Source organism: Sarcophilus harrisii, chromosome 2, assembly GCF_902635505.1.
Source record: "Sarcophilus harrisii chromosome 2, mSarHar1.11, whole genome shotgun sequence".
Classification (NCBI taxonomy): Eukaryota; Metazoa; Chordata; class Mammalia; order Dasyuromorphia; family Dasyuridae; genus Sarcophilus; species Sarcophilus harrisii.
Window position 1 is genome coordinate 211,640,207 of NC_045427.1, and position 23,580 is coordinate 211,663,786.

At 35.4% G+C, this 23,580-nt stretch overlaps 2 protein-coding genes across 16 annotated transcripts in view; one reads left to right on the forward strand and one right to left on the reverse strand.

Moving 5' to 3' along the window:
* The window catches only part of ALK (ALK receptor tyrosine kinase), a 49,598-nt gene extending 48,565 nt beyond the window's left edge, over window positions 1–1,033 (forward strand). The window contains exon 13 of the mRNA XM_031951322.1: window positions 326–1,033. Within this exon, the coding sequence (XP_031807182.1) occupies window positions 326–1,033 (708 nt within the window). The remainder of the gene's footprint in view (window positions 1–325) is intronic.
* The window catches only part of CLIP4 (CAP-Gly domain containing linker protein family member 4), a 126,104-nt gene that overhangs the window by 11,051 nt on the left and 91,473 nt on the right, over window positions 1–23,580 (reverse strand). For 11 of the 15 annotated variants that reach the window (XM_031951319.1, XM_031951309.1, XM_031951311.1 and 8 more), the window contains 3 exons: window positions 21,482–21,537; window positions 20,263–20,335; window positions 12,542–14,913 (listed from right to left, as the gene is read on the reverse strand). In XM_031951319.1, the coding sequence (XP_031807179.1) occupies window positions 14,592–14,913; window positions 20,263–20,335; window positions 21,482–21,537 (451 nt within the window). In that variant the 3' untranslated portion in view covers window positions 12,542–14,591. Of the gene's footprint in view, window positions 1–319; window positions 375–12,541; window positions 14,914–18,841; window positions 18,946–20,262; window positions 20,336–21,481; window positions 21,538–23,580 lie in introns of those variants that run through there. The other 4 variants (XM_031951318.1, XR_004231872.1, XM_031951321.1 and 1 more) reach the window with 4 other exon arrangements.

The following is a 23,580-nucleotide window of genomic DNA, read 5'->3' on the forward strand; positions in this document are numbered from 1 at the left end:
TTCCATAAGATGATGTTTCATTGCATAAGGGAGGTTGTAAATGGGTCATTTTTAAAATAACAAGTATGTTAGATCTAAAGAACTCAAGGGGGGATGGGGAGGAGTCATTATTATTTATGAAATTTTACACATGGGAGTAGAGGTATTGTGACAAATACCAAAGTTTAAAGTTTTTTAAGGCCCATATATAATTTTAACATGGAAGGTAAGAGAGAGTACCTGAAGAAAAAAAAAGTGGGCAGCTCCTTGTCACTTAGAAACGCTTTCAAGGTACCATAGCAATCAAGGCGAGAATGTCTTATAAATTGGTCTCTCTTACCCCTAGGATCCAGATGTGGTTAATACTGCTTTGCCAATAGAATACGGTCCAGTGGCTGAAGAGGAAGAGAAGGTGCCCATGAGGCCAGAAGACCCAGATAGAATACCGCCTCTCTTAGTCTCTCCACAGCAAGAGAAAAAGGAGGACGTGTGTCCATCACCCGGTCCCCCTCCACTGCCCACCACTTCCTCTGGCAAGCCCTTGAAGAAAGCCCTGGCTCTGGAGCCCCCAGTCCGTGTCACCAGAGGGACGCCTGGAGGAAGAGGAGGAGGAGGACACGTCAACATGGCATATTCTCAGTCCAATCCACCCACAGAGCTGCACAAAGGGCGTGGATCAAGAAACAAACCAACCAGTCTTTGGAATCCCACTTATGGTTCTTGGTTTACAGAGAAATCTACAACCAAAACCAATCCACTGACCGAGGAACAGCAGCCCGAGAGAGGTAAATCTGGGCCAGATGGACACTCTACCACCAGCCCACCCAGTGTCGTTGCTGGCAGGCTGCCAGGGTCCTCCCTGCTCCTGGAACCATCATCCCTGACTGCCACCATGACGGAAGTGCCTCTCTTTAGGCTCCGCCACTTCCCTTGTGGGAATGTCCACTATGGCTATCAGCAGCAAGGCTTACCGTTGGAGGCCACCCCGGCAGCTGGCAGTTATGGGGACTCCCTTCTTAGAAACCCGAGTAGCGTGACCCAGCCTGGTCCCTGAGCCTGTTCTGCACTCGCTTCTCCCCCTCGGGATTCTGGAGCCCACGGAGGAGAGAGTTCTACACAACAGCTCCACCACCAAGCAGAGACCAAAACATTGCCTTTCATTTTGTGCCAACCTGCTCTAAAGTGCCACACACACAGAGACTGAATTCTCACAATGCACCAGAAAGGATGTGAGCATGGGTTCCTCCTACTCTTTCAAAAGAATAATATGTCATTAAAAAAAAACAAGTGTTAAATGCAAGGCCCCAAGTTGGTCGCATAAGCTCCCATGCATGGTCATTGTGCTCCTCCTTATGCTTCATGTCGTAGCTTCTTGTCACACACAACTTGCTGCCTGCGTGTTCCATAGCTTGGCGTCACAGGTGTCATGTACTTACCAGTCAATGTGGACATAAACCATTTGAATGTGGGGGGAGGTGGGAGAAAATTATTTATCTATTGTAATTTAGTATAATGAAGCCCATCCATTTGGAAAAAGAAAAACATCTTCAGCTGTGGGGGTTCTTCTGAGGAAAGTAAAGGGATGGGGATAGGCCCAAGAGGAACAGACAGTTACAAGTTATATATTTTCACCTAAATGGAATACAGATGTACAGAAGAGGAATATGAAAAGTCACCAGCAAGAGGGCCAGAAACTGAAATATCCCTTTACTGTACCTCTCGCCTTAAGAATATCTTCCTAAAAGATGAAAACTCTGAGGTTTCCCATTGGACTTTAAAACCTAAACTGTCTACTTACAACTAACAAAAAGTTTCCATTAACAAAAAGTCTTGTCAAAGTTGAATGAAGACCAAAAATGATGGGCAAAACTGCAGCCATAGCCACGCATTTCCAAAGCATAGAAACATGGCCATTTGGGGCCAAATATGTCAATAAATGATATACCAAATCCTAGCAATGATTTCAGCCACACAGCCTACTAAAGAGAAATGCCTCAACTCATAGCCATACCCTGGCTTGCAGGAGCAATAGGAAATCCAAAAGAAGAAACATTGAAATAGCTATCTTCTTCCCAAGTATGGCCTGTTTTGTTTTGACTCCTTTGTTCTCTATTAGCTGATCATGATGTGAGTAGAACACCTCTGAAATATGCACAACATATTTTCTGGATATTTTTCAAGCAGAAGGAAAAATGGTTTTGCAATTTTCTTTGGTGTTAAAAGGCCTAAGGAATTGGGAAATATTTGAGGAGTTGATCATATCAGTGCACCATGGTTTCCTCAACTTCCATAGATGGACATGACGGTGATATAAGTGACAGTTTGGAAGTTCTGCAAACTCATCAACCTCTATTTTAAAGAAATGATAGTTTACTTTCAATTTTTCAAGGTGTCACTCTAGTCTTCCCTTCACTTCTACATGTTTTTCTCTCACCCTTCTCATTATCAATTCCTTTCCCTACTCACCAATGTGTTTCAATTATCATTTTAGCCTCCTTTGGGGCAAAATTTTTCAGTAGTTGCCGAGTATCATAATGTTCCCAAGCAAAATGTCAATGCTTTCTATTCTCTTTCTGGTTCTATATCTACTCTGTCCAGCTTGACTAGGGTTAGAGTAATATTTTAATGGACAGGTGCTTGGAGTCAATGCTAACCAGTTGGAAAACTTCATTTCTCCTGATCCTGGGATATTAATCACCTGTAAAATAATAACCTGATCCAGGTTCTCTAGCTGCTTTGTTCTACAGAAACCATTTTTAAGACTGTGGCAAGACAAAATACCCTGGACACCTTTCCTCTTTCCCTACCACTTACTTACAATTGAGGGAGAAATAATACCATTATAATTATAGCATAGAGATGAAAAAAACAGCAAGTCTATTTTAGTAAACTTAGTAAATCCACCTTAGACTCTCAAGTGAACAGTCTACAAACCACCTTGAGGGCTCTTGTAACCACACTAAAGATAACCTGGAATGGAGGCTATGGCCAAGGCCAACACTGGCTATGAGCAAAGGTTTCCATTTAAGAGCATCCAAGACTAGCTAATTAAGCAGAAACAATAATGCATTTCAAGCTGATGCACTCAAGGACTTAGCACAGAACTTAGCCCTTTAAAAGCCTATTGATCCACATAGGTTCAGAAGAATTTTTATTCACTGAACTACTACAGCTTCCAGTTCAATACCCAGTCCAGATGATTTCAAGAAGCTTCATGTGGCCTTTTGGTGTTCCCCAAGAGAGCCGGCTTTACCCATTAGTCTTTGATTGATGTCTACCCACCCCTAGTTAAGAGCCCTTTAAATTAAAACTGCATCCATTAAAGCTATAATGAATCAGAGTCAAAAATGTTTTTATTTCTTCCCTTACCACATCTAGGGATAGTTCTATAATGTTTTTCTGTCCAGACATCATCCAACCCATCTAATGAGTTCTTCATGACATGTTTTACCTCACCTGTCAAAAAGGTGATTTCTTGAGTATATACTTCTGTGTACAGAGCCCAACTAATATTAATACTAGATTCTTTTCAACCTAAAAAAAAAGTAATCCACATTTTCAAAATACTACTTTAGTTTCACATTTACCATTAGGGCAATACAAATGGCACTAGTCCAGGAGGTAGGAAACTAAGTCTAATCCTGCTTCTGCCAATCTGCCAGCTAGGAGACCAAGCAAGTCAATTCGCTTAGTATTTTCAGCTATTAAATAAGGGGAATGTGTGGGATGATTGCTAAGGTGGTTTAGCACGCTAAGGTTTTATTATCATAAAAACCTAGAGTCAACAGGTTAAGGTCCCCAAATCATCAAAAGACATGTTTCCTTTTAAGCTCTGCTTTAACATATTTTCTGAATCCTAGATGGTTACTCAACTGTAACCTACATTAACCTTAAAAAGCAATTTCCATAGCCATCCTCAAAGGAGACCCCAATACATGAATCTCAGTGAAGGGTGCTTTTCACAGTGTCTCTTATCCCCAGGAATGGCAATATCATCATTTTGGATACTAGCGGTACTGTGACATGCCAAGAGAACATTGTACACAGTGGCCAATTAAGCTGTCTTTACTAATAACTTTCCAAAAAAGACTCCAAAGAAATTAAAATCTGATTGGCTTCATTTCCTAGTAGCAAACGATGTTCTGTGTTCTTTTGTGGGGGTACACGAAACAAAAATTAAAAGTTCCCAGAAACCTCAACCTGCTTCCCCTAAAAGAAAGGATTATTATTGAGAGCAAGCAGCAAAGTTTCTATCAGGAGCTCATTTTCACTTTGTATGCTGCATGGGCATGTTTAATTTTTAATAGCTTCTCAAGAACAAAGATTTATTTTTAATTCTATTCATGGCTTTAGAAAAGTATTTTAAAAGTTTGGTAAGAAAAGCCAGCCAACTTACAAATACTTAATGAGGGAAAAGTAGACGCCAGTCAGCGAACTAAAAAGCAACAAGCTTTCTGAGTCTAAAACAAGACTGTGCTGATCTAAAGCTATCAATACCTGTGTTAATCCATGCAAGATCACAAAAAAGATGTCACTATCTCTTCTATATTTTTCTTCTTTTTACCACCCCCTTCCCATATGTGTATGCGCCCACATAATACTTTCTCCAAGTTATTTAGTTCTCTCATGCTGCCTTTTGGCTGACAGCTTTCCTTTCCCAATGGCTCTGTTACCCATCTTTCCCTCACCCCATCAAAATGTCAACAGAATGAGGGGACCAATTGTCAACTTTATTTAAACTAGCTCTGAATGAGGCAGGAATTGTGACTTTGGGATTTTCCAAGTTGTCACTTTTTAATCACTCTCTCATTGGAAGAACCCCTTGACAACCTACAAGAAAGGCAGAACAAACACAAAACCACAAGACCATAATTCCACTTGTGACCATTTACTAACTGTGTGACCAAAGACAAAGTAATTCCCCTCTCAGAGATTTGATTTTCATATATATATATATATATATATAAACAAAAAGTTCAGCCTAGATAATATTTAAGGTTCCCTTCCACTTTTAAAAGCCCATATTAGATTCCCTGTAATCAAGAAGTCATATGTATCTGACTTACTCTTTCCAGAGACAATGTGGGATAAAATCTATGGTCAGGGTTTTCCATGACCTTGGCTGCTGATTCAAATTTAAGATTAAAGCAAAATATTAAAGAACTAAAGGACAGGTTTGACTCCTTTGCAGACCTACACACAATATGGCATATCACACATTTTACTGCATGATTTTGGAATAAGGAACCAAATTCAACAACATGCATTGAGCACTTACCATCTGCATTTGTAAAAAGAGCTGGAAATACAAACCAAAGAATTTTAAGACATGACCCCTACCTTCAAGGAGCCTAGAATGTGGCAAGCAATACAGCCCAGGCAAATTAAAAAAAAAAGAAATATGAATTAATAGATAAGACAAAAAATGTAGAAGACTAGATTTTTATATGGACTGACCCACTGGATATACACAAGTGCTAGGAGGATAATTATGTGAACAGAGAGAGTAAAACTGCATGGGCTTTACAGGTCTCATGGATTAAATGAAACTGACAAGATAGAAAGGAGAAACAAGTCTATTTAATGAGAAAATAGTGGTCCAGTCTTGGAGGGATCATTATTATTTCTCTCCTACCTGGAGGGTATCAAAATTGGGACGCTACCACAACAGCAACCCTATTTGAAGTCAAATTGAAACACTATTATTTTTCAAATTACATATTCCCTTTTTAAAATATGTCTACTTTAAAATATCTGTTGTATTTGCTGATAGAGGAAGTTAAAGTATGATGCAGATAATTCTGAAATAAACTCTGGCTCAACTCAACTCTCTTAATCTTCCTCATCGAGATAATCTTGAGCAGGTCAGTTGACCTCCTTAGGTGTCAGTTTCCTCACGTATAAAATAAGGGGACTGAACTAAATTGACCTCTGAAGACCCTTCCATCTATAAATCTATGACATTATGTATTTTATTCTTAAAAGATCAACACAGAAACTCGTGGGTAGCCTTCTTTTGGGCTGTACAATAAGACCCAAGATAAACCAGATGTCACTAGGGTACAGCATCTTCTCACCATTACAGCAGCTATGCTGTCTGTGACCATTGGAAAGTCACTAAAAGTGACAGTGATGACAATCAGTAACGTCTCTCAGAAGTCATGGTCCTGAGGTGAAAAAATCTTTTCCCTTATATTTCTATATACATTGAGCTGCAGAATCAATTGGATGATAATTCTTATAAATTCTCCTTGATGACAATTATGTTTATTTGGAAACTTTCAAAAGAAATGAAATCTTATGCATCTCCTCCCAAAAAGTGTTCACATCTGCCTGATAAATCAATTTCCTGCATCTTAGTACATCTACTAAAATAAATGGCAAATTTAAAAAATTCAATTAAGCCTAACTCTTGTTCCTTTAAATTTTAAGAAACTGCACTATTCTCAGAAGAACAGATATTACTCAGGACAGAGCTCATTCTCATGTCTCTGAGAACTAAAGCAATGTTTGAAAAGGAATGGGCAGAGAGGGGTCTGGGTTTTTTAGTAGTCACACAGCACACCAATGCTAATTCAAGCCATTAACTCTACATCCTGTCTGCATTTCTTTCTGAGACAAAGTAGGGGGGAGAAGTCTTTTGAAACAATTATCATAGTTCCAATTCTGTCTTTCGCAATATATTGGAATTACTATCAAGATACATTTTCCCCTGGCCAGTTTAAGAAAAGAAATTATTCCCTGCTGCTAGGCCTATTGTCTAGATGAAGGTTAAACCATAGTCTCCCAAGCTGTCATTGCAGTACTACACATGATCATTAAAACATATTTTAAATCTTTCATAAAAAGTTTTTCTGTCCAAAGGTATTTGCTAGTAATCGCCTTCCTTTATTAAAAACACCTCTGTGGAAGCAGACTTTGTCACTGACACTGCCTGTTTGGTGATGTTCAACTGAGCCTCCAGAATCATATTGGAGTCAGAATAAGAGAAGAACCTGAATTCTTCTCTATTATTTCATCCTGGGTCTTTTTTTCATGATGGACTGACACAATGTATTACTATAAAGAAAAACAAAATTATCAGTTCAATTTTCAAATGACTTGGTCTGACTTTAGTTAAAATCACAAATGACTCAAGATAAACTTAAGAGAACATGTTCCCAATAAGATGGACACATAACCAGCAGAACACAGCACAGCCACTGGATGCTTAATTACCCTCTAATGCTTTATAGATCACTCAGTTATGACACAATGCCAGGCAAGGGTCAAGAAAAGTGGTTTTATTTCACCAATTCACAAAATACAACCCATGGAGAATGTTGAAAGCATTACTTAAGAATATGCTAAGTGAACAGCAAGGATTCTTAGCTACTGGAGTTTGAATCGAGGTAGGATGGCCTGTATACACACATCTATGTGTACATACATACATACACACACACACACACACACAGAGCAAGAGGCTGAATGGTGTATAAAATACATGAATTCAAACAACATCCTTCAGGCTAGGCTGATTTCTGATGGAAGAACTAAGGTTGAAATAGATTTATAAGTAGTGTGCAAAACCCATACTGGTTCTTAAATGACGCCAGTTATCATAGGTAGGCAGGTGACATTTTTGGCTAACAGTCTCTCTTTAATAACCTGAAATATGGTTCTCACTATCCCCTCTAGTTAAAAATCACTCTCAGTTCGTCTGTCCAAAATGTGCAGTCACAGAATTATATACAAGCACAATAACAAGCACTTGGTTATGTTGTCATCACAGAGATTAGAACAAATTCTCAAAGAGGGACAGAAAGCTCTTCTTCTCTCCTCCTTGTGCCTTTTCCCACTGAGGGAGAGGTTGTAAGAAGTAGGTAGTGGTCTTACATGATGAGATTCCTTCATTTGCTATCTATAGCTCTAAATTTCTCCCCCTCAAATGGCTTCCATAAAAGCTTTAGCAAAATTTTCAGTAGAAAATTTCCTTTTGCTTACACAAAGATATCTTGCTGCTCTGCTGTTAATAAAATCTTAACTTGTCCTGCTTAATTTATTCAGACCCACCATACAGAAAAGTTTCCTGGGGTCATCTATTGTATATACAGCAGCTTATGTGACATTGTTTATAAATAAGGGCCTATGTACTTCAGGGATACTATTATGAGACAAATAATACTAATAATATATATGATAATGAGTTTTGTATTGACTATTGTATTTGTATTGTAACCAAGTGTAGTGAAACAAAAGGCATGAAGAAAAATGAAAAATAAAGTCTCATTACTGGCTTGCAAACTGTGGTGGTCTATGTTACAATGTCTCTGAGTCAATTAGGAAACCTGGAATCCTAATGAGAAGCTTTAAGGAGTAACAATGTTGTGTCTGACAGGCAAAATGATATGAGTGCAAATGTTGCCTGTGACACTTAAAACCGGGGAGGATCATGGGCAAATTATGACCTTATCTGAGTTTCCTCATGTATAAAATATTACTTCACCAAGATTGCTGTAAAGCTCAAATAACATAAGGTATATAAAGTACTCTGCAAACTTTAAAAGTACAGTACAAATGTCAATTATTAGAAATTTAAATTATGGTCAGATCTATTCCCCCAATAAGAATGATTCCAACTCCCATTTTCAAACATATACATATGGTTTGAATGATTTTATAATACAAGACAATTCCAGTGTGGAGGAATCTGGTTGTCAATCCTCAACTGGTCACTTCCTCCTTCTTAAGTTTTCCTGGGTGGGGCTCAGTTCCCTCATATATCAAATTGAAAGTTTAAACTAAATGACCTCTTAGGTACCTTCTACCTTTTAATTCTGAAACCCTGTAACATACTCACATAACAGCACCACTAAAAAAAATCATTATAGGAGACATTCCCTGGGGAGTTACTCAGTCCCGTGGGTTTTCTAAAGGCGCATTCTCTGTGCTGAATGATTATTTTAGCATACTTCTTTCAAACTAAAGCTATAGAAGACTTAGAAGTACAAAGTTTATAAAGTTCAGTAAGTGAATTTACAGCTACAAATTAGCATACCAGATGAATAAATCAGTCAACTAGAAATTAAAAGTTGTTTCTTGACTCTGAAAATGATACTCATTTATCATGATTTTTAAATACTGTCCTAATAGGACAACAGTTATCCTTAAACAAGGAAGCCAAATTTAATTCTGATGGCCTTTCAAAATCTCTATCCTATACCTGACTTGAAATCATCCCATCCTCATTTTAATCCTTTCCAGAAAGCATTTTTAGGTAACCTCCTACTAGCAGGCAACATTTCATAATTCAAATATGTTCTGACCTCTTCCCACCCCTAAAAATTAAAAGCCCTATGATTCTTACAAAGCCCTGGAAGTTGACCAAAGTTATTCTGGAATTGATTCACTAAATACTATAAATTTACATTTTTACAAAAGCCTTCAGTTCCCTTAATCTAAATGGGTAACCATGGGAATATAAAACACTGTAACTGGAATAGAAAGTATTTTGAGGGCAGGAGAGCCTTTTTAGATTTGACAGATAAGAGATTAAAATTTTTTGGCTAAAAATCTCTCCCCCCAAAATTGAACTTGTTCTAAAACAAGCACACCAAGAGTGAAACACATCTCTTTGGAGTTTGACTCCAGTGAACAAGTATGTATTGAAATTTAGTAATAGAAAAGTTTTGAAGAGTTTGATATTACTTCTGATGTAATAAAGTTTCTTCTAAGTATTATTCTTCTTGACTATTTACATTATTTGACTTTTACAAGTTGTTTGAGGACTGTAGAAAATATCTGCAAATAACTTCTAAAGACTCTCAAGAATTATATGAACACAATTATAAAACACTCTTTACAGAAAAGTCATTGCTCATGGCTGAACCATACCAATATGATGAAAATTATACTGCCTCAATTAAGTTATATATTTTGGGCTGTACAAATCACACTAGCAAAGGGCTACTTTACAAGGCTAAAGAAAATAATTCATTTGGAGGAACAAAGTGTCTAGAACAATAATAAAAAAGTAGGAATGAACTTCCAGTACTTCCAGACCTCAAACTATATTATTAATTTGTAATTACCAAAACTATTTGGGACTAGTTTAAAAAAAAAGAAAAGTACATCAGTATATCAAACTAGAAAAATGAGTCATAAACACCTAAACTTAACAGCCAAGTGTTCAATAAGCTCAAGAATAAACAACTTAGGAAAACACTCCCCATGAGATAATCACTACTCAGAAAATATAAAACTATCTGACCAAAAAAAATCATTAATAGCTTTAAACAAGCATCTACTATCATATATTATATTAAATTCCCAAAAGATATATGAGCATAAGAAAAAAATTTCATGTTCAACAGAACAAAATACCTTTCACATCTATGAGCAGGAGAGAATTCTTAACCAAACAAGAAATAGTGACTATAAAGGATAAAATAGACTATTTTGGGGTAACATGAAAAGCTTTCATGCACACAAAAACAATGCAAATAGATCAAGAAGTATGGATATCATAATTTCAGGGGGGGAAAATCTTTCCATCAAATATTTCTTATAAAAATATGCTATTCAAGCTATAGAGAGCATTAAAATATAAAACCCTGAGTCATTCCTCAAGATATGTACTTAAAAGGACATGGACATATAATAAATATGAAAGATTGTTTCAGATGGCTTTTAAGAAAAATGCAGATAAAGCAACTCAGATTTCTCCTCACGTTCAACAAATTAGCAAAGATACTAGAAGATAGAAATAGTATTAGAGAGACTACAGGAAAACAGGGAACACTCTTGACAGATCTATGATTCAATACAACTGTTCTATAAAAACTAAGAATTATGCAAAAACAAGTGACTAAAATATGCATACCCTTTTATTTCAGCAATTCAACCGCTAAGCATATAACCCAAAGAGAAGACTTTGACCCAGAGATACCAAAAAAATTCACAATAAAACTTTGTCGTAGCAAAAAAACAAAAATAGTTCCCTCTCTTCACCCCATCTCCAAAAAGAAAAAAAAAAAAGGCAGAAAGGCAGCCAGAAGGAATCAGACAAGCAGGATAGCTTTGAAAGTAACATGTTACATTTATCATATACTCAAAAAGAAAATTAAGTTCTACAGAGATTTGAAGTTTCATGTACAACCTTCTTCTATTCCACAATGAATATGGAAATGCTCATTTTATTTTATGTCTGTCAAATTCAAAACTTTTAAAAAATTAAAGTGACTATGGGGGCAGAAAATCACAGACCCTTCCAGATATAATCAATATGTCTGTTGATTTTACTTGACTGTTTTTCTTCTCCTGTTACTAAGTAAGGTTTATTCAGTAGGGGAAGGCAGAGACATTTAAACATGACTGATGTCAAAATAAATAAAACTTATAAAAATAATAAAAGCAGTTTTCTGAAGTATTACAATATCTGCATCTTTAGTCTGAGGAGGCGGTATTGTCATTTATTTTAATGACATATTTTCTCCTCTTTTGTTCTGGATTTATGGATAATCATCTCAGTCTATACAAGTTTAAAACAATCTGCAAACACTGCTTTCCAGCATAATTTTTTAAGTAATTCTTTTCTAAAATGACCATATCACACTAGTTATGTTTATATCTAATAGAATGGCACTTCTATTTAGATCGTTACTTTGAAACTTCTGCAATCTTTCCCAAAACTTCACACTTTAAGGATCCATGATTTCAGCACTAAGATTACTAACCCTATCAACTCATCAGAAGCTCTCAGTGATTTCACATAAGGGTTTTCTTGAAGGGTTGCTGTGGCCCCAAAAGAACATCACGTTCTGAATAACCTGGTGATGAACCTCCCCAACTTGATTAGGCTATTTCTTGGTTATTGGACAATAAAAGGGTAGTGTCCATAGTCAAAGTCTTTCAAGTTTCGGCAAGTCCTGTGGAGATAATTAACAGAGCTAGCTAGCATTGTAATGAAAAAAGTTTTGAGAACCCAGGGTCACATCCTTGCCACGATAAAGCATCAAATCATAAATTTTAGTAAAAGAATATATTCAATTCAAAAATATTCTGCAAAACATTTTTTTATTCAACACAGACTGATGAAGAGCCTACTGCGTGTCAGGCACTTAATAACAGTGATGATATACTGCACAAGGTAATGGGAGAGATGTATTAGGAAGTTTACCATCTTGTCAATTAAAAAAGTGTGAATAATAAAATATAAAAATGTAATTAGTCTGATAGGACCATGTGTATGGATTTTTCCTAAAACTGTTTTCTTTGCATGTGTATAAAAAAAGCAAAACGACTATCTTCTGTTTCTAGCAAGTGTTTGTGAAATAACATTCCATTTATTAAAATAATATCTGCAATAGATGACTTGTTTGACCAACTTGGATGTATTAAAGAAAGCACGTTCATTTTTGAGAAGTGTTTAACTTCTGTTAACAGTAAGCAACAACAACCCAAATTCTTTATGAAATGTTTTGTTTGTTTTTCTAAGAAAGTGATTGTATATTCTAATATCCTAGAACATGGAAAAAGAAAAGAAAAATAGAAAGAGTCCATCAGACATTATTCCAAAACATAATGGTTTCCATTTTATTTATATTTGAGAAGCTACAATTGAGCACAAGTAGACTGACAATAAGCTAAAGGTGAAAAAAACTGTTTTCATGTATTTATGCAAGAATGTATAAGTCTGTATGGATTTAATAGATATTCTCTATTCACATATTATATGCATGAAAGAAAATAAAGGTTGCAAGAGAGAAAAAAATAGTGGTTTATGGTTTCCTTAAAAGCAAATCATTGTCAACATCAATATAACAGATTTTAATTTATAGGGCTCTGATGTACAACAGGAAACATTTCGGACTTTGTAAAAGTTCAGTGAATCCACATACATCTCAAAGTATAAATAAACAGTTTTTAGGAAACAGTATAATAAAATAAGTTTACATTCAAAATCACAGTACATTCATTTTCTTTAGTCAATAAAAATATTCCTTGATTAAAAGGCAGTGTATTACAGCCTTGTTTTGCAAACCGATTTCAGGAAAATAGGTCTAGCAGTATTCGAATACCAGCTTTTTTCAAAAGAGCAGCAGAGCAGCAGGATTCAGTTTAAAAATAGTATATTGCAAAATATCTGAACATGTTATTTCTAAGTGCAAAGGCAGTTCCATTGTTAAGGATAATTTTAAATCTTATAAAGTGAACCATTTTACTATTTCTGTAGTCTCTTCAAATCTAAATATGTACAATAAAATATAAATCTTTTACATTTATGGAACACAAACATCCAGACACAGACATAACACAAATTCCTTGTAACATTAATTCTATTACAAAGTTTAAAGTCAAAGATGGGCACAAGCCACAGACTGAAAATGGGCTCTCCCGCCAAATTTGTGTAGCATTTAGCCAAAGCTCAAATACTTGTGCTTTGCTACAGTTGGGAAAATCCAAAACCAACTAAGGCAAATGTCATGGCTGCCTTAGGAGTAACACTACAAAGAGAACTACAAAGACGTGAAGAAATACTTAAATGAACATGTACCACATATACCTTGACTAACTGTGCAATATTCACTTCTATTCTTGGGTGAAGAAAATTATGTGGTAAACCACACTGCTCTCTATATGTAAGCCTAGGATATGTCAATCTGCTTCTTGCTTTTAAGTGAATTTTTAAAACTGGGTTGTTTTTTTCAACTTCCATAGCCAGCAGGGAAAACTGGCAAAGGACTTCAAGATACAGCGAGGACTTTCCACAAAGATGAAAGTGCATCAAATTTTAAAAGTGCTTCTTCCCAATATGGTCTTTTATGCAACAATAAGGTGGTATTTAAAACAGGACCTGATTCGCTACATGGTGCTTTGTCAGTGATTCCTGTTAAGTGATTCAGAAGAATGCCAAGGATCCCTAAAGTATATGTGGTGCAGATGGCACAAGACTGGGGGTCAGGAGGCCTGCTCTGCACTCCCTACTTTGCTATCAGCTATGAGCCCATGGAGAAATGACTTCATGTTTCTGTACCTCAGTTTCCTTATCCATAAACTAAGAGGAGTGGCTTAGATAAATCATTTCCAGTCCTAAAATTCTAAAGACTGCAAATCTTCAGAGCAGGGATCTCTCAGGAGGATCAGAGAGGAAACAGATGTTTTCACGTATATAGCCCTTATTGATGAAAGCGCAGAAAGGGATAATTATTCCCAAAGCACTATGGACAGCTAAATGAAATACCAAAGTAATATGCTATTCAATACTTTTAACAATAACCCAATTGTATATGCTAAAAGACAGAACAAGCAACAGAATACATCAGTTGGTCTCCTAATGGCATAATTTTCTGGCATCTCAGGACCACACTTGGGTCTAAAAACTTTAAAAAATAAGTTCCCTTTAAATGATCTTAAGAGATTCATGATTCTTAAAAATTTCATACTCCTTTTGTTTAAAAGTTAATCTATAAATTGTCTTAATGATACTATGAAGATTGTTGTGTTATCAAAATGTGAGTAACAGTTAAGTAAGTCACCATTTCCCATGCACTCACATATATCAGAGCCTCTAGGGTGACACAGTCTCTGCACATGTAATACAGCTGACCTCATTTAAGAGATCAAGTTCATCAATCATCATCCACAAGCTTTGACCCATTAATCCCCCGATAGGTTACTCTGCTTGGCCGAACCAACACTCCATGATTTGGCTTACAGGTGAAATAACGTTTGTCCCCCACTGAGCCATCATTCTTTCCCCTGGCACTTTTGAGTTCAAGTCCAAGCCAGGTTCCTGGGGCAAAGTCAGTGGGGCCCACATACCTAATAATGGCCATTTCATTAGAACTTGTCAGGAGAACCTGAGAGCCCTCGTGCAGCTTCACAGCTCCTTCCATACCCCCAGTTGATGGAGTACTGCTCCAGCTTCGACGAAGTAAAGCATTTTTTGGCCTATTCGGGATAAAAAAAAAAAAGGATATAATATATATTTTTAAGTAGTCACAACATATAATTTTTATATTGATTTTCAGTGGCAGAAATAATTTTTAGGTTCAATAATTTTTTATAATTAAACCATAACACACCATCATCAAAAAAGATCACCAAACTATCATTTTACAGAAATATTCATTATTACTGCAGGGATCAGGATAAGGGTGAGAGGAATTATGGTTATAACAAAATTAAGATGACTTTTTGTTCACTTTTTAGAATATTTCTGTCATTTCTAGCTTCACAGTATTTCCTATACATGGCTTTTCTCCACACTCACACAGATGGTACCCTACCTGACTCAGGCATTACTTTTTCCCTGGATGGCTAAAATAATGAGCCTTCTATCTTCAACCTCAAGTCTCCGCTCCCTCTTCCATCCTTCTAAGGTATGGGCCTGATCATGGCACCCTGCTGCTCAGTAAGTGTCACTTTGTCCTGCTGCCTCCAACAGCAAGAGACCTCTTTGCTTGGCATTTAAAGCTATACCTAATGTGGCCCCTTCCTACCTTTAAAGCATTCTTGTTCTTTCTTCCTCTAGAGGCCCTTTCCATGCCAGCATCGGCAACCCTGGTCACCTGGCAGATCATCCCTCAATTACCCTCCCCTCCCTTCTTGGTGTTTCTACCTCCTCCTTTCCCCCCTCCCCCCAGAAGTGCTAGGGATATTCTTCAAGTCCTAGTTCAAACCAATCACATGAGGGTCTTTCTGATGTCCCCAGCTACAAATGCCTCTCACTCTCTGATGCTTTCCTTCAATCTACTTGGTATGTAAACACAAAGAAATAGATGTGTGTGCATTTGCCTAAATGTTTATATATCTTCCTGACCATCATAATATAAGTTCCTCAAGGAAAAAAGGATGTTTTGCTTCTCTTTGTATCTCTGGTACTTAGGGCAATACCTTATGCATATTGAGCACTTAATAAATTAGCATTCTAGGGGCCTTCACAACCCTCCCACACACACACTTTCCAGTCTTCTTACATGTTACTTCCTCCCCCAGCACCTGCTTACCCTCCAGGCCTAAAATACCCCATAGGCCTGAAATACTCTCCATTTTCATCTCTTTTAGCTTCTTTAAGTCTTAGGTTCCACAAGAAGCTTTGTCATCCAGCATCCCCCCTTAATTCTAGTCTCTCTGATAATCAGATATTCTGACATTATCTTGTCATTATCTCCCCTATTACACTGTGAGCTCACTGAAAATCAGGACTTTGATTTTAACCTTTCTTTTTACCCCAAGAGTTTAGTACAGTGCCTACCACATAGTAGGCAGTTATTAAATGCCTACTGACCACAGACTAAATATTTATTGACTGGTTGATTACTTACACATACACACACTCTCACACATCATAAGGCAGTATGGCACAGTAGAAAGAGCCCACCTTAGAGTCAGGAAGCTCTGGTGTTCAAGCCCTACTTCTGGCATACAACTAGCTGGCTAAGTGATGTAGCCTCCCAGTGGCCCTGACATAGAAGACTTTAAATTGCAGAGAAAATGCAGACTTGCATTGGTAAAGGAAGCTTCCTCATGGCTGGGGAAGTGGGAGAGGAGGAGGTACTCTATTCATGAAATTACATATCTCTACATATCTCAGTTCATCCTGTGTACACCTGTGCATCAACATCAATGAATACAAGCATTCAAGTATACCCACATCCATGGACAGTTAGGTAGGTATACACCTACACATATAAGCATAAATAACCAAATACATACAGATAAGCAGAATCACACACAAATGCACAATACACATGCATTTTAAGGCAGTTTGGTGCAACTGGACAGAACACCAGCCTAAGAATCAGGAAAACTCTTGACTCCTACTGGTTGTTATCACCCTGGGCAAGTTCCATAACCTTTGGGTGCCCCAAGCAGCTTTCTAATGCTATCAGCAACTGACCTGCATTGATAAAGGAAGCTTCCTCACATATTAGTGACATCACAAGTTCTAAATACATATGCACACACATATGCACTTACTTGTAAGTACAAACCCTTCCATATGCACATACATATGCATCCACATATGAAAACACACTCAAATGCACATGTGCATGCAAAAGTATGTGTATATACATATGTGTATATGCACCCCTACATACACAATACATAATTACTACATTCACAGATATGTGTATATAAGTACACATATACACACAGGCACACAGACACATACACACACATATACACCCTTCTTATCTCCAAGGCAGTCATTTCCCCAAAACTCTCCCCCTTTCCAGTCTTTTCAAACTATTCACTCGAAAAACAAATACTGAAGCTACATAATGAGAAGACAAGACTCATTAAAAAGATCCTAATGTTAGAAAAGATTGAAGGCAAAAGGAAAAAAGGGATGGCAGAGAAAGAGAGGGATATACATTGTCATAGAAGCAGAGAGACAGTGAAGGATAGAAGAACTTGGCTTGCTGTAGTTCATGGAGTCATGCCAAGAGTCAGACTACCAAACGATAACACTGTGCTATGCACTGGAGATGCAAAAAAGGATAACAACAGTCTCTGGAATCAAGAAACTCACTCAGTCTTATGGTAGAAACAACATGTAAACAAATTTGTACAAACCAGATTAATAGAGGATTACTTGGGTGATAGATGGCCAGAGGAAGGTGCCAGGATTAAGGAGGATTAGAAAATGCCTCTTAAAGAAGGTAGGATTTCAGCTAAGACTAGAAGGAAATCAAAGAAACCAGGAGGCAGAGATGAAGAAGGAGAGAATTCTAAGCACAATGGTTGTTGTTGGACAACCAATGAAAATACCCCAAATTGGAAGATGGAGTTTCTTGTAGGATGAACAGTCAGAAGGCCCCTGTTACTGGACTGCAGAGTAAGTGAAGTGAAGAAAGATGTAAGATGATCAAAAAGGAAGGAGGAGGCCAGACAATGAAAGGCTCTGAATGCCAGAGGTTTAACATTTGATCCTGGTAGTAATAAGAAACCACTGGAATTCACTGAATAGGTGGGGCAATGTGATCAGACTTCCTTTAGGAAAATCAATTTTAAAACTAAGAGGCCATTAGAGTAGAGGGGAAGAGACTCATGGCCCGGAGATCAGACAGCAGACTACTGTGTGTAAATTATAGTATGAGGGCTTACACTTGGGTGATGATAGAGTTAGAGGAAAGAAGGGGAATCTGTCAGAGGTTACAAAGCTAACATTAACAGGCCTTGACAACAGATTGAATATGGGGGTATGAGAGAGGTAGGAATCTGAATGACTAACAGAATGGTGATAATCTTGATGAAAAGAAAAAAGTTTAGAAGAAGGCAGGTTTTGGGGGAAAAAATAATGAGTCCAGCTTTGGACACACTGACTTCAAGATGTCTACAAGACAATATTTTGAAATGTCCCATATTCAAAGTCTACTAGCTAGTTAGAACCAGCCAGAGTTTGCATAAACATAACTTTCAAGAGTTTGAGGTCAGCTCCATATCACAATGAGGCATTGGAAAAATTCTAGTTTACTGAAGGTATATGAAAATAAGGCATGGCAGTTCTATTATCTTCCTATCAGTTTGTGTCCACAAAATAAAATTTTATCTACAGCATGTTTATAAAGTAGTTAACTACCCTGAAATTAATATCCCTACTTCCATATAAGTAATTCACATCAAGTTGATTCTTGCTTTAAAACATCTGAGTTGTATTTACTTGGGGACAGCACATTTGATAAAATAAAAATCCTTAATACTCTTGACTTAGGATATAGTGTGGTTCACAGAAATAGGAAGGAGAAAACAGAAATAATATATTTATGTAGTATTGTAATTTTTTTAAATAGGTAACTGGCATATATTTTATTAAAAGAAGGGCAGCTGGGTAGTACAGTAGCGTGCTAGACCTGAAGACAGGAAGACTCACCTTCCTGAGTTCAAATCTGGTCTCAGACACTTAATTCCTAGCTGGGGGATCCAGGACAAGTCATTCAACCATGGCTGCCTCTATTTCCTCATCTATAAAATGAGCTAAAGAAGAAAATAACAAATCATTCCAGTATCTTTGCCAAGAAACCCCCAAATGGGGTCATGAAGCGTGAAACAAAACTGAATAAAATATTAAAAGAAAACTGTCAGGGGGCAGCTAAGTGGCGCAGTAGATAGAACACCAGCCCTGAAGTCAGGAAGACTTGAGTTCAAATCTGGTCTCAGACACTTAATACTTCCAAGCTATGTGACCCTGAGCAAGTCACTTAACCCCAATACCCTCAACAAAAAAAAGAAAAAAAAAGAAAAAGAAAACTGTCAGTGTCTGGGATGGGGCAGTAAGAACTGAGAGGAAGGGAAAGAGAACTCAACATTTAAAAAGGAAAGGAAAGTTAAAAACATTTTTTTAAAAAAGAGAATATTGTGTTAAGTTTCTTGGGGGTATCTCTATAGATTATTTCAAAATTTTAAATTATTATGCCCAAAGACAATAAAGAAAATAAGTGCTCAATTAGGCTAGAAGAATCCATGAAACATCAAAGATACACAGTTTATTTTCTTAAACTGTGAAGGTTTTTCTGTAAATAATATAATTATAGTCAATATATGTATATGGAGATGAAACATGACAACTATCATATAGCTGTGAATTTGTGCCTACAGAATAAAGCACTTAGCTTTCTTCTATAAAAAAAAGTTCAAATCTAAATGGATAAAAGGGTTAATGTGAGAAAAGTAGATCTAGGGAAAGTGAAAGGAGTGAGATTTAAAGAAGGCAGAAATTCTCTGTTTAGATAAACTTAAAGCAGAATATCTCAGAATATCTAAGTTACACCAAATAACAAAATATTGTTTTCATTTAGGCAAAGTGGTTTTAAGGTTCTCTTACATACTTATTATTTGCACTTAATAGGAAAAACACTAAATCAATTTTTCCTAATTAGTTACCAAAGTATATTTGACCAAAAGAGAGTCAAAAGGGAAATCCATCCAATGCAGTGGTAACACAAACAGCAACCTTTTTTTACAGACCCCTTAGTCTTCAAAAAGAGAAAATCATAAAAGATAACCTGATAGACATATATATATATATATATATATATATATATATAAATATTTATACATATATGTGCATATATCTAAATATACACATATATGTATATGCATATATGATATTAAAACATTAAAGTTTTTTATAAATATTTACAAAAGGATGATATACTCACAAAGTATTTCATTCCATTATTAATGCAACCATTACACCAAAGAATAAATCGCAAAATAATAGGTTCTTCTTTCATAACATTCCAGGTCATATTTATTTCATTTATCTATATTTCTAATTAACTTGATACTCACTTTTCAAAAGCATTTCTTCTGTTTATCTCTTTTTGAGAAGATGCAGAAGTTGTACTGAAACTTCGTCTAAAACCTAATTAGGAAAATAGTAGAAAAAAAAAATTTTTAATCCCAAACTTATAGGCCTATTAAACCCCATATTCTGTCTCTACTACTGCAGATGTTCCATTATATCAAATATTTCCTTGGAAGCTGAAGTCAAAGGGAGAAAGCATATATATATATATATATATATATATATATATATATATATATATATATATATATGGAACATAATTATAGCTTAGATTTGTTGAGAAAATTTTATCCAAAATAAAAATGATTTCTTATATCCTCATTAATCATACATATAAGAATATAATCATTTTTTAAGAGTACATTCTTTTTTTTTGTTAGAAGACATTGGATATGTCTTCTAAAAAAGTTTCATAAAAGAAAAAAAATTTTAAAAGGACAACAAAATCACTCTATATACTGATGAAGCTACTATTTTTTTCTATCAAACTTAATGGTTTTAATATGCTATCAAAAATTAAAGATAAAAATCAAAGTACATATGCCAAGAAAAAAAAACAATGTTTATCACTAAAGACACCTAATTCTTTTTTTAAAAAAATTTTTTATTATAGCTTTTTATTTACAAGATATATGCATGGGTAATTTTTCAGCATTGACCCTTACAAAACCTTCTTTTCCAACTTTTCCCCTACTCCCCCCCACCCCCCCTCCCCAAGATGGGAGATAGACCAATACATGTTAAAGATGTCAAAGTATATGTTAAATACAATATACGTATACATATCTATTCACAGTTATTTTGCTGCACAAGATGAATTGGACTTTGAAATAAGGTAAAATTAAACTGAGAAGGAAATCAAAAATGCAAGCAAACAAAAAGGGATTGGAAATGCAATATAGTGGTTCACACTCATATCCCAGAGTAAAGATACCTAATTCTTTACATGTTCAAAGAATTAATTCCTTTAGTATCACAAAAAGCAGTATGCATTGATATCCTAACAATATATCCTTCAATTTTTGACTACTGGAGGCTCTATCGATTGCTAGTTAAAAATAATGAAATAGCTTCCACAAAAATGTCAATCAAGGAATCTATATGTAGTCTCTTTCTTTTAAAAATGTTAGAATATAAACAGTTAATAATGCAATACAGAATTAGTAGGGTATTTTTTAATTTTAATAAAATTCTTAGCCTTACCTGGAAAAGGATGATTTCGTTTACTTGATGCATTCTCCAAAAGAGTATCTTTTAGTCTATTGGTTAAAAAAAAAATGCAAGTATTTCAGTACAAGTATTTAATATTCAACTGCAACAAGAGCCTATTGATTTATGAATGACATTCATTTATTTGATATTAGTTTTCAATGTAGAAGTGACAATAGTTGTGATATTAATTTCTATTCTCATAAAGCAATCTTTAAATGGTTCCTCACTCTGAAAATGATCTGTTTTCTCCAAAATCTTAATGATCTTTTATTCTAAAGGCTATTTAGTCTCTTAGGTTTGAGTTTATTTGGACTTTAAATTCCTCAAAAATAGAGACTACATCTATTCTATTTGCTTAGGAATGGCCTCACATAGCACTACACGAGGATTTAATAACATGGAGACGACAAGACAACCGAGACATAACATAGAGTATAAAAAATAGACCATTTAGAAATGGCCACCTTTGTTTTTATTTTTATTTTATTATTATTATTATTAATTTTTTTTTTGCTGAGGCAACTGGGGTTAAGTGGCTTGCCCAGGATCACACAGCTAGGGAGTGTTAAGTGCCTGAGGCCACATTTGAGCTCAGGTCCTCCTGACTTCAAAGCTGGTACTCTATTCACTGTACCACCTAGCTGCCCCTCTTCCTTTATTTTTAACAGAGAGAAATGGAGAAAAGTCAGAAAGAAAAAAGATTTGTCTTCATCAATAAAGAGTAACTGAAATTATGAGGGAAAAGGTAATTTGGAAATATGATATATACGAAAGAAAAAATAACGTAATGACCAGAGATTTAGGGTCACTTATCATATTAGAAACAGTACAAGGTAACACACAGAAAACAGATATTCCCTTAGCCTCTGCCACTTATAAGTCATATAATCTTGAAAAGAGTCAATTATCCTCAGCTATAACGGAAGGACAGTTAACTCTTCCCAGAATTTCAGTGGCAATCCAATGAGCTAATAATATCTATGATTGTACTCTGAAAACCATTTTATAAAAAAAATTTTTTCCTGTACTAAATTTCCCCTAACTTTCTTACTTTTTCCTTCCTCTGAGATTTAATTCAATTTTTATGTCATTATTATTATTAATATCTTAACAACAATACCATCATATATAGGTGAGTTTAAATGTGTATACATATATATACACACATACAACATATAAATGCCATCACCCAGCCATAATTAAGACAGCTAAATAAGAAGTGAATTATAAAATGTCAGAAAGGAAAGAAAAAAAAAACATTAATCAAGAAAAGTCTAAATTTAAAGTTTTAAAATTTCTGTTAAAACTGTGTTAATGAAATAGAAAAAAAAGTTATCATAAATGTAAAAAAACAAAAAAATTTAGGAAAGATTAGAAATTTACAGAAAAGAGTGGGGTAACAGAAAAAAAAGTATGATGTGGTAAAAGGTTTGGAGTTTTGTAATTTTAGAAAAGGGTGTATGTATATACATATAAAAGCTATTAAAGCTTAAAGCTGCACTAAGACTTGGGGCACACAAATGGAACAAGAGTTAGCCTTACAAATTTATAAAATCATTTCAGAGATCTCCTCAAAAAATTTTGAAATAAAAACAAGGTGAATGACTCAAAACTTACTTTTTATTTAAAATAATATCACCTACTTCCCATGGTTGTTGTAAAATGTGTAATAAAATATTTTGTCAACATTAAATCACCATATAAATACAAGATATTGTAACCATATTAATACATGACCAGCATATGCTCCCATATCCAGCCCAGTTCTTCTCAAAATACTGTGTTCAATATGCACCATATTCAGCTCAATAATTATTAAATGACTAAGAATTTATGTCCTTGTTGCCCAAATAACAGTAATCCTTTTAAAACAAATAGTACTATTAAAAGAATAAGGTATAAAGGAAATTGCTTTCCACATTTACAAAAACGGGAAACAAAACCACAAGGAAATATGAAATAATTTATCTGGGACCTATTTTGACTGTATCTGTATTTATATTCTATTATCTAGTATTTCTACTGAATTAGATGAGGCTCACAGCTAGATAACAGCTGGAAGAGCTCGTGGTTACATCATTCATGTTATT